Genomic DNA, 16,023 nt, shown 5'->3' on the forward strand with positions numbered 1-16,023 from the left:
TCACTTTCATATCTAACTTGAACTCGACCTTCAAAACAGATCCAGTATCTTGCCCACTTCTCCCAGCCTCCTCCACTCCTCTCACCCTGGTCCTGTGTACCACTGTCTCCCCTGGACCATCCCGGCAGCCTCCTCCCTGTCTCCAAGCCTCTCCCTACCACCAGCCCACCAGGATCTGTCCCCACAGGCAGCCAAAGGGAACCTGTGAATAACTGAGTCAGGTCACATCTGTTGTGACATAGAAGCTCCAAGCTCCCATGCTTGGAGACTTCCTGTAGCTTCATGTCATTCAGGGTGAGCAGCAAAGTCCATGCAGTGGCTTGCAAGGTCCCAGAAACCTTCCCTGTCACCTTTTCCCCTTCTTTCACCTTTCTATCTCCTAAGCACCCTCCTTCTCCTGCTCCTTCCCCTCTACAGCTCCCTTGATGTCCCTCAGACTTACCAGACATGCTCCTCCCTCAGGGCCTTGCATGACTGTCCTTTTTACCTGGAATGTTCTTCCTACAGACATCTCCAGGACTCCCTCACCTTTAGGGCTATATTTAAATGCCAGCCTCCTCCATGGGGCCTCCCTGACTACTGTGGCAATAACAGTCTGTATCCCTCATCTTCGCTTTATTTTTTCTTTATAGGATATATCATTTCTTAGTGGTAAAGAACCCGCCTGCCTATGCAGGAGACATAAGAAATGTGGGTTCGATCCCTGGGTCAGGAAGATCCCTTGGAGAAGATCATGGCAACCCACTCCAGTATTCTTGCCTGGAGAATTCCATGGACAGAGGAACCTGATGGTCTACAGTCCATAGGGTCACAAAGAGTCAAAGAGTTGGACACGACTGAAGCAACTCAGCATGCATGCATATATCATTTCTAACGTTATCTCCTTCACATGTTGTCTCCTTCACTATAAAGTTCATAAGTTCCTTGTGGGAAAGAATTTTTCTGTTCACTGTTTTATCCCCAGCACCTAAAACAGGGCTTGGTATATAACAGGTGTTCAGTAAATGTGCTTGTAGAGTGCTGGATGTATACAATTCAGCCAGAGGGTCTGCTTGGGACTGAAGGATGAGAAGGGGAAAGGAGGATTTGTCTGGCCTGGTGGCTCAGGAAGGTGAGTGGATGGGGTGCATCAATGCAAATAAAGAACACAGGCTGAGACTTTGTCACAGACATTTCTTGGAGCCGATATCTCATGCCCCCTCCCCTGATGACAAGGCTGGTCTTCGGCCCCCATCCTCCCCCACTACTTCAGCCTGCACTGATAACAATATTGAGGTCACAGACTGGCTTAGAATCAAGATCAGGAAGATAAATGTCGAGATGCCTCCCCCAAGCCTGGGGGCCAAGCATCCAATCAGAGGGGCAAGCAGCTGGGAAATTGGGCCTGGGGGCTCCAGGGTTTGAGGTCTTCCTGGCTCCCAGGGTCATCCCTCCATGCACCCCTGATTTAGGGGTGATGAAGAGTAATCATGGATCAGAGGTGGGTTATTAGCAGGGAGCAGGACTGGGAGACCTGGGAGAGGCGGTGCTGGGAGGTGGGAGCCAGGGAACCTTCCCCCAGCCCCCACCACTTCATCCACAGATCCCACAGCACCTTACAGCACTCTGGTCCCCCGTCCCACCCCTCCCCAAAACGAGGTAGGTTAAGAATGGAGCTTCCCCCCGCCCACCACGGAAGGGAGGAGACCGAGGCACAGAGAGGGGGATGGGGACCCAGGCTGCCCCAGCCCCCCATCCCTCCACCCTCAGCTCTGGTGGGTCTGACACTGATGAGAGCTGGGCAGAGTGGGGATGGGAGGGACACTCCTCTTTTCTCTCACCCACCCCAGGGTCTGGTTGAGAGAGCTGAATCTCACAGGTTCCGGATGTAATAAATAGTTAATAATTTAAAGGAAGTGACAGGAGGATCCATCCCTCTGGCCCCCTTGACCTATCCCTTGAACCCCCACAAGGCCATCCAGGTCTGGGTAATGAGGAAAGGTAAGTGCACACTTCAAGATGCCTAGGACCAGATGTAGGTCCCAAGCCCATACAACATTGAGATTGTGTTGCTCCAAGACCGTGATCTCCCCCGTGCAGGCTGTCAGATCCGTGGTACACTAGAAGTCCCATTCCACTGAAGAGAAAGAGATCTTGGAATCCCCTTTCCCCAGAAGAGGAGTCTCAGAAGGCCATGAACCAGGCTTTCAAACTTTCCGAAACAACCCCCAACTATGAAATGGACGTGAAAGGGTTAACAGAGGGGCAGAACATGAAAGGCTTGGACTAAGGCCAGGACTCAAGGCTGGGCTTGGGAGAGAGTCTGCAAGGCTGGGAAGTATGTGGGTGTGGGTGTGTGTAGGTGTGAGTGTGCACCCATGGGCATTTGTGCCAACAGAGCCATATCTAGTTGCCTTTGTGCAATTTACGCAAATGCACACCTTCCTCTGAGGGCACAGCATGGCCAGCCCTGCTCACAGCCTTGGCTGTGAGCCTTTGTTTAGTGAACAGCCTGCACACTCATCTATGGCAATGCTAGGTCCTAGATATTGGAGCAGGGGAGCTCTTGGATGGTCCTGGAATCCAGGAACATTAGCTCAAAATGTTTTTTTTTCCCTTTAGGGTAAAGGGGTAGTTCTGTTTGATACTGCGAGCTTGGGCTGAGGCCCTTGGGACTAGAATTCCAAGAGTCTGGGACCTTGGGGTTTCAGGGGCCTGTGGATGGCAGGATTCAATGGGCAGCAGGTCTCAGGAGATGCACAAGCTGGGCCTGGGAAATATCAGGCTAGAGAGGTTGGAATCCAAAAAATCTGGGATATGAAGGTGTGAAAGTCCTAGGGCACCTCAGATTTGTCTCTGGCATGGGAGGGACCAAGGTCTTGGGTCAGGGACAATCCCAATACTGTGTAGGCTTGAGTTCTGAATTTGGAGGGTCAATGGCACCTTAGGGTCTTGGAGTGAGTGCTCCTGGGGCCACTCAGGGGCAAGGGGTCAGAGGTCTGAGTTGCCATGAATGTCCCATCTTCTGGGAACTGGGCTCCTAGCCTTTTGGGGACTGGGAATATGTGGGTACAAAGAAGCTGAAGATTCCAGGATGATCTGGGGCTTGAAATCCGAGTCTAAGGAGGTTTGGCAGAAGGGTATCTGAGGGGTTGGGACCCATGTCTTAGACCCTGAGGTACTGGTGGCTTTCAGTCCTACATCAGTCCTACATATATAGGACTTCAGAGTTCTATGTATGGAATTTAAAATTCCTGGGAACACCAGCTTGGGATGGGTGGGTCTACAGAGGTCTTTGATCCTTGGCTCACAGAGCATCTCGGAGTCTGACTTCTGGATCTTGGGCCATGTGCACGTGGGAAGGAGGGCTCTGAGCTGGATCTCCCAAGTCATTTGGATGAGAGAATATCCGTTTGAGCACATCCAAGGACTCAGGGCATCTTAAGAGGATTTGGTATCTAAGAAGTCCTGGGGCTACAAGAACATCTTAGATACAGGTACCCCAGGTTTTAGGTGCATTCAAGAATCATTGGGGGGTGATTCCAGGTCCTATGATTAAGATCTGGGAGTAATTGTATACAGGTAGGGTCAGGTTCTGGCCACTCCTAATTATGGGGCTGTAATCTGAGGGTTCATGGTGCCAGGCATGACAGGGGTCTAGGTTGGTAATTTGAACAAGGAGTCAGGATAAGCCCGGCTCTCAGGGATCCGTGTTCTCCCTGCCTGCCTGGGGTGAAGAGTCTGGGGATCCCTGGAATCTCCTTAGTCTAGGTTGGAGTGGGGGTGGAGAACGGGGACGCCAGAACTCAGGGTGCCTGGAACCTCTTGGACAGACTTCCCAATGATGCTGGTTCTGGGATCTCTCAGTCCTACATTTGGGGTCCAGGTTCCAGGTCTGGGGTCTCTCAATCCAAACTCAAGCTCCAAGTTCCGGGTGTGCCTAGGTTTGGGTTTGGGGTCCGAAAGGAGTCCGGGGTCCTGGACCCTCAATTTTGGGTCCTCGACCCTCAATTTTGGGTCCTCGGTCCGGCTGCCGGACCCATCAGGCCGTCCTCACCGCGCAGCCTCTTCGTGGCGACCTCCACAGCCGGCGCAGCCGCATCGCGCCGCGACCCAGTGGCATGCACGCAGGGGCGCGTAGCAGCAGAGGCAGGGCACGGCGAGGGAGAGCGCGGCCAGCGCGGCCCAGCGCGCGGCGGGGCGCGGGTGGCCCGGCTCGCAGGCGCACGGGTCCGAGAAGTCGCCCTCGGCATCCGACAGGCAGTGGTAGAGCAAACTCTCGGCGCACCACAGGCAGCTGAGACGGCGCACAAGCAGGCGACCCGGGTCCGGGGCCTCGGCGCAGCGGCCGCCACGACCATCAGCGCGACGGCGGAAGAGCGCGCGGCAGTGCACACAGCGCGCCGCCTCCTCCGCCTCCGGGGAAGCCTTGGCTGGCGCAGGGGCCGGGCCGGGGCCTGGGGGTGGGCGAGCCGGGGGTGCTGGAGGCGCAGCCTCGGTGAGAGGGGCGGGTAGGACTGCTGGGGGCCCTAGGGCTGCGCCCCTCAAAGCGCCGGTCTTGGCGAAGCGTACGACGCAGGTGGATAGGGCGAGGGGCGCGGGCGGCCCCGCGCGCCGGTAATCCTCATAGCCGCGGCCGCCCCAGCCGGGGCCCCCTGCCCCAGCCAGGGGCTCTGAAGGCTCTGGAATCCCCATGAACGGTAGGAGAGGAGGGTAGCTCTGCGGGACCAAGATACAGGAGAACAGGTTAACGGGCTCTGTGATCCCCCACATGCCACCACAATCCATCCCGGCCTTAGAAGACCCGAGAATCCAAAGACCCAGCCACAGGCCTCATTTATCTTAGCATCCTGTACTGGGATCCTGATTGCCTGGGGTACCGAACTTCTAAGTCCTCAGCCCTCTCCACTCCCAGGGACAGACAGAAGACTCCAGGCACAAGCCCAAACTTTAAGGACCCAGTGGTCCAGGCTGTCAGTCCTGTCCTCCCTCAAGATCCAGGGTTCCTGTACCCAGCACTTCTCAGATTCAAGAGCCCTGGATCCCGGCCACCTTCTCCTTCTTCTCCTTCTCCCGCAGGAGTCTGGTCACCAGGTCCCTATTACCCCTTGGATATTGAGTCTCACTTCTCTTGAGTTAAGTACTAAAGAACTCCTTCCAAGAGTGCCACCAACCCCCTAATATATATTCATTGTCCAGGTCGTCCCCCAAACCCCTCTGGAATTCAGAGCGTTCCAATCTCCAAGAGCGCAGGAGACGCGGGAAGCCCTCACCCAACCTTCCCAGGAACCCAGGCCTAAGCTCCCTCGTCACAAGACAGGTCAGCCATCCCATATCTGTGGTTTCTTGCCCCTCTGCAGCCTCAGCTCCCGCCCACTTCGGGACCCCGGGGCCCGGCCCCCTTTTCCAGGGAGCCCCACCTGAGCTGATGAGCGGCGGCGCTGGAGGGGCGTGGCCGGCCCGAAGGCGGAAGCTGACTCCACCGTGACGATGGGGGCCGCCGTTGCGCTGGGAGGAGTCTCCTGGTGGCTGTGACTGGAGGAGGAGTCGCTGTCCACGTGGGACTGGGGGAGATTGGCGGCCTCAGAGCCGGGACCTCTGGCACAGCCGATGCCCTTATATAGACCCCCTCCCATTGCGAGCGAGGGCTCTGCGGCCAGACAGGCCTGGGTTCAAGCCCCGGCAATGCCACTGACTGCTTGTGTGACCTCCGGCAAGTGAGCTCAGCTCTTTGAGCCTCAGTTTCCTCCTCTGTAAAATGGGGATCATAATATTGTCTATTCATAAGGATGTGGTTAGGACCCACTTTAAAAGGCATAAACATGCCTGAAGTACAGGAAGAGCTGGAAATGGTTATGATTATTGGACTCCCTCTTCTTATCTGCTCAGCTCACCAACCTACAGAACATCAAATCATCCTCCCTTCTCAGAACCCCTCTCCCTTGGCTGTCAGCTGCCTTCCTGCCTCCTGCCCACCACCACACCTTTAGTGGGGCAGTTCCGCCCGCCTAGAATGTGTTCCTTCCCGTCCAAACCAAGCTCTGTCCTTTACAAGTTGAAACATCACTTCTCAGACCCTCCATTCCTTTCTATGATTTGGGACTCATTCCTACCTCAACAGATTACTATCTTCAATAAACATTCATTGAGCACCCATGAATTGCCAGGCTTGTAAAGGCCATTGGGAGGATATGAGATGGAGCACAGAAAGCATAGCATCTTTCCTGAGAAAGCACTCAATAAATGGGATCAGTCTGTGTGAATTTTGTAGACCCCTCTGCATCTCCCATTATACTGGGAAGCCCCCCTTTCTGCCCAGGGAACCAGGTTTGTTCCTCCACGTGTTCTTGAGACATTCCCACTGTTCCCAGCAAGGGCCAAATCGAATCCGACATTATGTGCATTTATTCATTCAATCAATTTATTCAACACATATTTTCTGAACACTTACTGTCTACCAGGCACTGTTTTAAGCATTGAAGATGCAGCAAGAAAGCAACAAAAGATCCTTGCCCTCCTGGAGCAGCCATTCTAGCATGGGAGATGGATAGTAAAGTCATAGATAAGAAAATTGTCTATTGGGAGAGGAAATAAAAATATCTTAGAAGATGGGGGAAAGAAAAAGATAAGGAGCATTAGGAGATTGCAGTTTTAAACAAGTTTCTCAGCGAGGGCCTTGGGGCTTCCGTGGTGGCTAAGTGGTAAAGAATGTACCTGCCAATGCAGGAGACCAGGTTTGATCCTTGGATTGGGAAGATCCCCTGGAGTAGGAAATGGCAACCCACTCCAGTATTCTTGCCTGGAAATCCCATGGACAGAAGAACCTGGCAGGCTACAGTCCACGGGTTCGCAAAGAGTCAGATGCAACTTAGCGAGTGAATGAATAACAACAGGGAGCAGACATGAGAAGGAGACTACGTGTGTAAAGCCCTGAAGGAAATAAGAGAATAAGCCATGGGGAAATTTAGGAATGTTCCAAGACAAGAGGACCAGCCAGTGCAAAAGCCCTCAGACAGGAATCTGTCTTCCCTTGTGGCATAACAATGAGGAGGCCAATGTGGCTGGAGCCTAGTGAGCATGAGGGAGAGTAATAGGGGGCCAGCTGGTGTGGGGTCTTATGTGCCTCTGTGAGACTTTGTCCTTTATCAGGAGTGAGATGGAGCCCTGGAAGGGTTCTAAGTGGAGGATATCCGTGATCAGATTTAGATGTCAATAGGGTCCCTCTGGCTGTGTTGGGGGAAAGGAGATGGAGGAGGAGGGTAGTTGATGATGAGCAGCTGATGAGACAGTCCAGTTAGGAGATGAGGTTGAACAGTCACCATGTTGGAGGCACAGTCTGATCATTTTGAAAGTAGAGCCAGGGAATTCCCTGGAGGTCTCAGTGGTTAGGACTTGGTGCTTTCACTGACGGGCCCAAGTTCCATCCCTGGTTGGGGAACTAAGATTCTGTGTGCTGTGAGGTGAGGCCAAATTTTTAAAAAAAGAAAGTGGAGCCAATATGTGCTGACAGACTAGATGAGGGGGCATTAAAAAAGGAAAGGAATCAAGGATGACTCCAAGGTTTGTACCTTGAGTAATTAGAAGGTTGGATTTCCCATTGATTTGTTCATCTATTTACTTTTAATATTTATTCATTTTTATAGTGTACCTTAAAAAAACTTTCTGCCTTTCCACACTAGAATAGAAGCTCCATGAGGAAAGGGACTTTATTCTGTTCACTGATGTATCCCCAGTGCTTAAAACACTTCTTATGGAAGGTGTTCAATAAATACCCTTGGATGAATGGGTAAATCATGATAGAACAGAAAAACTAAAATCACTGGGATTGAAATTGACACTAATCGTTTTCGGCCGAATTTGTGTCCCCAGCACGTGGCATGGTTCCAGATACACAGTAGGTGCTCAAGAATATTTGCAGAATAGAATAGCCCCCTGCCCTCCCGCAGCGTTGCACCCAGGAGACTCACCGTCAGAGGGCAGGGGGTCTCTGCAGTGTCCTGGGAAGGGGAGGAGGAAGAGGAGGAGGAGGAGGGGGTGAGGGAGCCTGGGGTAGGGAGAGAGGCAGAGCAGTGAGTTCTCTGGGCCAAGCTTCTCCCACCCCCCACCTCCAAGCCCAGGCTCCAGCCCCCACCACCTGAACCACTCACCTCGACCCAGAGCAGCCAGCGCTGCCAGCAGGCTCTTCTGAAACTCATCCGCCTCGGCTGGGCTCTGAAACGTCAGCCCGAACTTGCAGTCACCCAGGCTCCAGTGATGGAAGATGGGGTTCACCTTGTTGTAAACCAAGCCTGGCCTCAGGGTACACTCCAAGGTGGTCTGAAGTGGGAGGCAGGAAGGGGCCAGGTCAGACATTCCTTTCCTGCCAGAGCACCTCACAAATCTCATTTCCCCATCCTAGGTGTACCCTTGAACCCCGATCACACCCCAATATTGAGCACACCTCTGATACTCCAATATTTTCCCCCAAACCCTTGATCTCTACATTTTCCTAATACCTCCCTCCCTCTGACATCTCGGTAGGCATCCCAAATTTTATTGGATGCCTCAAAAAATGTCAACCTCCTTCTGATAGCCAGTATCGCCCATTCGACTCAACTGTACTCCCCAAGCTTTACGGAACATCTCAAAATGTTATTGTTAATCCCCTTCTGATGCCCCAGTAATCTCCCCAAATACTACCCCCCCAATTTTTTTTAGCAAAATCCCACAGATTTCCCCTCAGATGCTGGTCAACACCCTAGATGTTCTCCCATCTTCTTGCCCAACATCACCGTATTTTTTCCACACCATTTCAAATCCCCCTACACTATTCCTTCCAACCCCTGCTCTGAAATGCAACCCTTACCCCAAGCCTTTTCAACCAATCCAAACCTTTCTACTACATCCCCAGCTGAAACGTCAACAATCTCTTTCCATTTCATGCCAGACAGCCCAGAATATTCCTGCTGAACCCACAACAGGATGGTAAACCCTATGTGACACTTCCAGATGGTCCCCCCACCAAAGGCCTCCATATACTTAGGGCAGAGAGGGGCAGGTGGTGTAAAATTCCCGTGGTGAGGATCTCTGAGCAAGATGGAGCCACGGGGAGGGTTCTGAGCCGAGGAGGGATGTGATCTGAGTCAGGTGTTAGCCCAGCCCCAGTGGAACAGGCTGAGGTTGGGGGAGGGAGCAGGAGCAGGACAAGGAGACCAGTGAGCAGGCTGCTGTGGCCGTCCAGCAGGCAGTGGTAGGGGACCGGACCTGTTTGACACCCCCAATAGTCCCCAAACTACCCACTTTCATCCAGAGGACAGTCACTTCCAGCTCCATCCCACACCCGGGTTTGATTTGGCTGGGAGATGACCTGACCTCACCTCTGCATTCCCAGCCCCATCCCCCTACTCCCCACACCCCCACCCCACCCCCACGCCCCAGGGTGGCTCACTTTCTGGTCCCGGAGGCGCTCCCCGTGGATGACGTAGTGCCCCTGGCGGGCCCCCCCCTCGGGCCTGGCCCCTCGGACCCGACATACGCTCACCTGGCTGAGGCCCCCGCCCCCCACAGGCAGCCAGCCCCCACTGGAGTCATCTCGGGCCATCACCACGGCTCGGACCCGAACCATGTACCTGGAGGAGGTAGGGGGACAGGGACAACATGGTCAGTGAGCGTCATTCCTGCTCTCCGAGTCAGTGTTTCCCCAACCCTCACCTCCCCTCTTCATCCCTCAGAGCACGATCTACTGTCTCCTTAGCCACCCATACTCCCCTTACCTTCTACACCCACCTCCTTCCCCATGCCCACCTTTTGCCCATACCCGTCACCTCTCTTATGCCCACCTTCTTCCAGCATGGCTTCTTTCTTCCTCTTGCCATCTCTTTTCTCCCATGCCTACCTCCTTCTCCATATCTACCTTTTTTCTCCATACTCACCTTGCCTCCCTTTCCCCATCTTCCCCATCCTCACCCCCAATGCTTTGCTCTTCCACTTCCCTTCCTCCTCCTGCTCATCCCCTATCAACCCTGTCTCCTTCTCCTCCCTCAGCACGTACCCACAGCCCCACCCATCGTCCCCCTCACAGCTGGGTGCCTGCGCATATGTATTTTCTTAGAGCCCATCAACTCAGCTCCAGTCCCCCCTACACTGCCTCCGCACCCTGCCACCCAGGCCACTGGCTGGGTGAGAAACCCAGGCTCTCTTCCTCCCCCCCACCCCTTCCCGGATTTATGAATGAGACCGGATGCAAAGCTCACTGAGTCACCCAGCAACGGGAGATGGGCAGGGAGCAGGGAGAGAACCAGAAATGGCCAGAGACAGGCCGAAAGGGAGATGGAGGCAGAGGAAGCCAGAAACGGGAGATCGAGAGACATCCAGAGAGCATTTCATTCACAAAAATCAAGCCTGCTCCCTCAGGCCCCTGCCGAGGAAAGGCAAGGGGGAGAGATTGCGGGGTGAGGGGTTGGGGGAGGAACTGATCCCTCCTCCTTTCCCTCCCCGCCCCAGCATCCTTCAGAACCATCTTACCCCGCCCCCCAGCTCAGGGGACTTAGCCCTCCGCCCATAATCGGGATCAGCGTCCAACCCCTCACTATCACCTAGCGCAGGGACCTTGGAGCCCCGGCCTTAGGGACCCCAGCAACGAGCTCTAGCCCCTTCCCCCACCAGCAGGCTGCCGGGTTTCCTCAGTCCTTCGGGAGGGGAGGGGGAGGCTGCAGCGCCCCCAGCCCCCTTTTCTCAATGGGATGGGATTTTGTGAATGAGCAGTCACGTGACGCTGCTTTCTTTGTCCGCCCGCCTCCCCCGACAACAGGTGAAGCAGAGAAAGAGGGCAGGGGTCTTTTCCAGGGCCTACTGGGATGGGACGCCGGGATTTCTGGATGCGCTACGCTCCTCACACAGCTGTTCCCCGGGGGGGAGTGGTCCCCTGAGTTCCTCAATGGTGAGGGTCCAGTACGGAATTTTATGAATGGGGAGTCCTCGGAGGAAGTCCAGGCCCCCTAAATGGTGACCGATACCCCAAATGGCTGCCGCGCAGTTCAGGGGCCCCCACCTCCTTTTCCTTCCAGCCAGGGTCTGGGGGGCGCCCCGGTGGGCAGGAGGCGCAGCGCGGTCCTGGCCGCCCCCTCATCGTGACAGGCGGTCTGTCAGCCCCCGCCCCCTCGCCCCCCTCGGCACCTGCCTGGGAGGCTCCGGCCGGGCTCCGAGCGGTGGCGACGTGGCCTCCTCCTCCTCCTCTTCCTCCTGTTCGCTCCGGCTCCCTCGCTGGCTCCGGCGGCGCTAGAGACGGGCACCGGGAGCCGGGGCGAAGGGGGAGGGAGGGGGAACCTGGAAGATGGGTGGGGGGGAGGGGGCGGCTTGGGGGAGGGGTAAGCGCGAGGCAGGCGCACTTGCCCGCTGGGTCCTAGAGCCCGGCACTGGCTCTAGCGAACAGGCCCCCAGCCCGCATTTTCTCAGGATCCAGAAAGGATCCCCTACTTTCCCACCCGTCCGCGCCATTGGCCCCTGAGGATATGGAAAAGGGTCCAGGACGGAGCCTGGTCTCAAGATTCTAAAGAGGCGAGGGTCTATGTTTGCGGTTCTAAATGGGAGGGGCTGGGTGCCTGACTGGGTTCGAAAAGGGGTGGGGCGAGAAGGGAGCCTTCGCAAGGGGGCGGGGTCGGAGGGCCTAGAGAAGGAGAGGGTGCGGACGCCGAAGGCGCGGACGAGCGCGTGCGTCAGGGAAGGGGCGGGCCCACCGAGGAAGGGCCTTCTAGGCCGGCCCGAGGAAGGAGAGGGTCTCGGGAAGAGAGGTTGCCAGGTCTTAGAAGGGCGGAGCTTATAAGTAAATTGTCTTTAGGGGCCGGACGACCGAGAGTTCCAAAAGGGAGGAGCTACGTAGCAGAGTTCGTAATGGGCGGGGCTTCGGGAGAGGTAATAACGGAGGGGCGGGGCATTGTAAAGGGGCGGGGCTAAAAGAACGTTCTAAAGAGATGAGGCCTAGGACTACGAGGCCTGGGGGGCGGGGAAGAAGACACCGGAGTATTTCAAAGGGAGATACAGGTTCGTAAGGGGTTGTGCTTAGGCTGGCTCACAGGAGGGCGGAGCCTCGAGCTCGGGGGCGGGGCCTAGATCTCGGGGTCCGCCCTCTCTGTCTCGCCCACTTGCCTTCACCCGCACCCCCGTTCTTTTCGGTTATTTTCTGCTACGGCCGTTCCCTGCCCTGCCCTGGGCCCAGGGGGCCGCGGTCTGAACTTTGGTCAGCTGGAGGAGTTGGTGAGTGGCATCCTCCGAGCGAAGGAGGAGCCAAGGAGGAGCTTGGGGAAAGGGGTGGGGCCTGAGTGTGAGGCCTGCCTCTAGACCAGGATCGGGAAAAGAAATTTAGGATTAAAGCTGGGAAGAGGACAGGACCAAATGATCAACACAGAGAGAGGGATCTGAGGGTTAAAGGTGATGACTGAGGGATTAGACTGACAAGAATACCAGGAATTGTTAAGCGGAGGCGGGGCCAGACCTGGGGCAGGTGTGGGAGGGGACTTGAGAAGGCCCGATTCTTTGACAATCGGGGGCGGGACCAGAAGGCGGGGGCGGGGCTTGGGCCTCAGGAGCCGATAAAGTCCTGGGAAAGAAGCTTGAGCTCTTTGTAGGCCTTATAAGCTACAGAGGTCAACATCATGAGTGTCGCGGCCTGGGTGATTGCCAGGGAAGCAGGCAAGACGTATGTCTTGGAGCTTAGAGATCTGAAACGTGGCCACAGTGTAGGGATGTGATATGAGGGACCAGCCAGAGAGACAGGGACCCGACCTTAGTACACCAAGAGGATGGGGGACTAAGTATCTGAGCAGCAGCTAGCTGTATGGGGCCACGAGGAAGAAGGAGTGAACGTCAAGAGTCAGGGAACAGGAATGCGGGGAGAAACCAGTGACTGAGTAGGTCTTGAGGAACAAGGGTGGAGCCCGTGCTGGTGGATGGGACCAAGTTCAGCCAGCTTAGGGGGGTCCCCACAGCCCTGGCAGATTGACTGGCGTTAGTTTTTCTGACCACAGTCCCCGACCTCCGTCAGAAATGGGGAACTCGCAGTCGGAGCCGTCCGCGGGCGGGGGCTCCCGAAAAGAGCAGGCCTCGGACCGGTCCTCCGACTCCCGCCGGACATCCCTGGTGGAGCCCGAGGTGACCCCCTCCTCCCCGGCCATGCGCCTGGCTCGCGGGCTGGGCGTCTGGTTCCCTGGCAGCTCTGCGCCCCCGGGACTCCTGGTACCCCCGGAGCCCCAGGCCTCACCCTCACCCCTGCCCCTGACCTTAGAACTGCCCTCGCCAGTGACGCCCCCTTCAGAGGAGGCGGCTGCGGCCGCGGTCTCCACACCACCCCCGCCCCCCTTGGGGACCCTGCTGCCCGCGCCGTCTAAGTGGCGAAAACCCACGGGCACTCCGGTGCCCCGGATCCGCGGTCTGCTGGAAGCGAGTCATCGCGGCCAGGGCGACCCTCTGAGCCTCCGCCCACTGCCGCCTCTGTCCCGGCAACTAACCGAAGAGGACCCTGACCCTGTCCCGGGGGCCCCATCTCCGACTCCTCTGCCCTTGGAGCCTCGGAAGCCGCCACTACCGCCACCTTCCGACCGGCAGCCCCCGGACCGCAGAATCACTCCGGCTCTGGCCACACCCGCCGCAACCCCTACAGAAAGCCAGGCCAGACTCGGCAGCGAGGGCCAGACGGCCAGCGGGGCCCGCAGGGGGGCACCTCCTCCCCAAGCAGGTGAGGGCGAAATGGCCCGGCCTGCGGCCTCCGAGCCCGGCCTGAGCCTGTTGTGTAAAGTCACCTTCAAGTCGGGGCCCCCGCTGCCCCCTGCGGCAGCGTCGAGTTCTTTAGCCGCTAAAGCCTCTCGCGGGGGCGGCGGCGGCGGACTCTTCGCCGCCTCGAGCGCCATCTCCTACGCTGAGGTCCTGAAGCAGGGGCCCTTGGCTCCTGGAGCCTCTCGCCCCTCGGGAGAGGTCCCTCGGGGAACTCAGGAAGCAGAGGGCGGTGATGGAGACGGCGAGGGGTGTTCTGGAACCCCCTCGGCACCTGCGTCCCACGCCCGGACCCTTCCGCCGCCACCTTACACCACGTTCCCTGGCTCGAAGCCCAAATTTGACTGGGTGAGCCCTCCTGATGGCCCTGAACGCCACTTTCGCTTCAATGGAGCTGGCGGAGGCGTCGGGGCTCCCAGGCGGCGCGCAGCAGCTTTCTCAGGGCCCTGGGGCTCCGCGCCGCCCGTTCCAGGGCAAATGCATCCTGCTCCCGGGCCCCGGAGGCCCGCACCCGCCTTGCTGGCGCCGCCCATGTTCATCTTCCCGGCGCCCACCAATGGCGAGCCTGTGCGCCCCGGGTCTCCCGGCCCGCCCGAGCTGCCGCCGCCGCCGCCCACGCCACCACCCACGCCGCCTCCAGCTCCACCTCCCACACCGCAGCTGCCCGTGCTCCAGCCAACGCCGCTGCCCGAGACGCTCCCGCCCGCCCCGGGCCCGGGCCCCTTGGAGTCGGCCGTGACTCCCGCCCCGGCTCCCCCTCTGTCCTCCGCCTTGGCTGCCGACCAGGCCCCAGCCCCGGCCCCCGCCCCATCCCCGGCTCCAGCTCCCACTGTGGCCAAGCCATCGCCACCTGCGCCCGCGCCCGTCAAGACCCGCACGCGCAGGAACAAAGGTCCCCGTGCAGCCCGCGCGGTTCCGCGTGAGGATGGCGCGCCCGGAGATGGTCCCCGAGAACGTAGAGGCACTACTGTGACTGACAGCGGTGGTGCAGGGGGTGGTGGCAGCGGAGCTCTTCCGGCGGGGACAGCTAACTCGGGCGCCGCGCGCCACTGGCCACCCTTCCAGGTGCTTAACTCCTGTCCCTGCAAGTGTTACTGCCGCCACCAGCCACGCCACCGCCGCCTGCCAAGAAACGTGTCTGCCTGGTGAGGGGAGGTCAGGGAGGAGGGAGGGGAGGGGATACCCCTCCAAGTCCTGAACTGCACTTTCCTGGAGGGCCCCATTCAACCTTTTGGCCTCCTGACCCCAGCTGCCCCTAGACCCTCCCCTTGGCTGCATCTCAAACCCAGCTGAACTCCAATCTTTCAGAACCAATAGGAGCCTTGATAGCACTGCTCCCTGACAGAGAACACCTTGCCCCTTAGTATCCAGACCTCTGATGGATAACCTCCCTTGTTACTATCTGGAGCCATCAGGGATACTGGCCCCAGCTGGCCTGATCCTATTCACTGCCTTGACCCTGTCCTCGATGACATCAAGAAAGACCATGTCCCAAGTTCTTCGGGGACAGAAGAGAAGATGGTCTTCTGGAACCATATGGTTCTAAATGCAGGCTTCCAAAGGAAGCCTAGTCCCTCAGACTCCTGACCTCTCCAGTCTTTGACCACCAGAGGGCGCTGATGTCCCAGTCCTTGTCTTGCAGAGATTACCGTTGATTCTGCAGACTCAGAGGAGACACTGCATCCTCCGGTTACCTCTCCTTCACCCCTTAATCTCAGAATCTGGTCATTATCTGGGTCTGTTGGACCCTGGGTCCTGAGTCACAGGGAGACCCTCTGCGGCTCAGCTGGGGCCTGGAGGGGGAGTTGGGGGAACCATTATCACCAGTCCTCAGCCCCCTTTCCTACTAAGTTTATTACATGGATACAGCCCTGATCTAAACTCCCTCTGGAATATTCAGTCATGGTCTCTTATACAGATGGAAAAAGTGGAGCCTAGAATGGGTAAAGGCCTGGCCACACAGCCAAGTCCTGATGATTCTACCCTCCCTGTAGGCTGAGTACGCCCACCAACCACCTGAGTGAGCCACCCTGGGTCGCCACCATCAAGTTGGCCGGCTCCCTGGTAGCCGGGCTGGAGCACTATGACTTGCAGGCTACCCATTCCAACTGAGTGCAGTCTGCTCAATGCCCTCTGCCTCCCCGTCCTTGACAATAAAATAACCATCCAGATGCTGAGATGCCTGTCAGTCACCAGCTAAGGGTTGGAGGGGTGAGATGGGGCAGAAGTCTCCCTGAAAGCACCACATTCTGGAAACAGGAAGCTGGACCCACACCAACAATAAGGGAGGCTCTGTTCATC

The 16,023-nt window shown here is 57.3% G+C and overlaps 2 protein-coding genes across 20 annotated transcripts; one reads left to right on the forward strand and one right to left on the reverse strand.

Annotated features, from left to right (window-relative positions):
• Window positions 1-1,153: 1,153 nt before the first annotated feature.
• On the reverse strand, window positions 1,154-11,494 carry SPRED3 (sprouty related EVH1 domain containing 3). 4 transcript variants are annotated; one of them, XM_081516564.1, is made up of 6 exons: window positions 11,138-11,494; window positions 9,407-9,587; window positions 8,127-8,295; window positions 7,947-8,023; window positions 5,400-5,543; window positions 1,154-4,698 (listed from the first exon to the last, which is right to left on the reverse strand). In XM_081516564.1, the coding sequence occupies exons 2-6, from the start codon at window positions 9,581-9,583 to the stop codon at window positions 4,033-4,035; spliced, it is 1,233 nt and encodes a 410-aa protein (XP_081372690.1). In that variant the 5' UTR covers window positions 9,584-9,587; window positions 11,138-11,494; the 3' UTR covers window positions 1,154-4,032. The 4 variants fall into 4 exon arrangements, with proteins under 4 accessions (XP_081372690.1, XP_081372691.1, XP_081372689.1 ...); XM_081516565.1 differs by lacking the exon at window positions 11,138-11,494 and adding an exon at window positions 9,798-10,691 and having other exon boundaries at window positions 9,500-9,587; XM_081516563.1 differs by lacking the exon at window positions 11,138-11,494 and adding an exon at window positions 9,798-10,691.
• On the forward strand, window positions 10,761-15,896 carry GGN (gametogenetin). Of its 16 annotated transcripts, XM_081516554.1 has the most exons (6): window positions 10,761-10,897; window positions 11,413-11,514; window positions 11,795-11,868; window positions 12,981-13,104; window positions 13,238-14,867; window positions 15,717-15,896. In XM_081516554.1, exons 3-6 carry the CDS (start codon window positions 11,848-11,850, stop codon window positions 15,832-15,834), a joined length of 1,893 nt encoding a protein of 630 aa, XP_081372680.1. In that variant the 5' UTR covers window positions 10,761-10,897; window positions 11,413-11,514; window positions 11,795-11,847; the 3' UTR covers window positions 15,835-15,896. The 16 variants fall into 16 exon arrangements, with proteins under 16 accessions (XP_081372680.1, XP_081372674.1, XP_081372675.1 ...); XM_081516549.1 differs by having other exon boundaries at window positions 10,776-10,897; window positions 12,981-14,867; XM_081516553.1 differs by lacking the exons at window positions 10,761-10,897; window positions 11,413-11,514 and adding an exon at window positions 11,581-11,667.
• Window positions 15,897-16,023: the final 127 nt, after the last annotated feature.

Source organism: Giraffa tippelskirchi, chromosome 7, assembly GCF_054371585.1.
Source record: "Giraffa tippelskirchi isolate mGirTip1 chromosome 7, T2T-mGirTip1v1.2.pri, whole genome shotgun sequence".
Taxonomy (NCBI): Eukaryota; Metazoa; Chordata; class Mammalia; order Artiodactyla; family Giraffidae; genus Giraffa; species Giraffa tippelskirchi.

Bases quoted from the DNA above. Each gene is read 5' to 3' on its own strand.
- SPRED3 (XM_081516563.1), bottom strand. From the start codon at position 9,865: ATGGAGAAGGAGGTAGGCATGGGAGAAAAGAGATGGCAAGAGGAAGAA. The intron at 9,588-9,797 runs GTGGGCATAAGA...TACCTCCTCCAG, and splicing joins AGAAGCCATGCTGGAAGAAG to GTACATGGTTCGGGTCCGAG. The intron at 5,544-7,946 runs GTGAGTCTCCTG...AATCTCCCCCAG, and splicing joins AGACCCCCTGCCCTCTGACG to TCCCACGTGGACAGCGACTC.
- GGN (XM_081516545.1), top strand. From the start codon at position 12,609: ATGAGTGTCGCGGCCTGGGTGATTGCCAGGGAAGCAGGCAAGAC. The intron at 12,653-12,980 runs GTATGTCTTGGA...TTCTGACCACAG, and splicing joins GCCAGGGAAGCAGGCAAGAC to TCCCCGACCTCCGTCAGAAA. The intron at 14,868-15,716 runs GTGAGGGGAGGT...CCCTCCCTGTAG, and splicing joins CCAAGAAACGTGTCTGCCTG to GCTGAGTACGCCCACCAACC.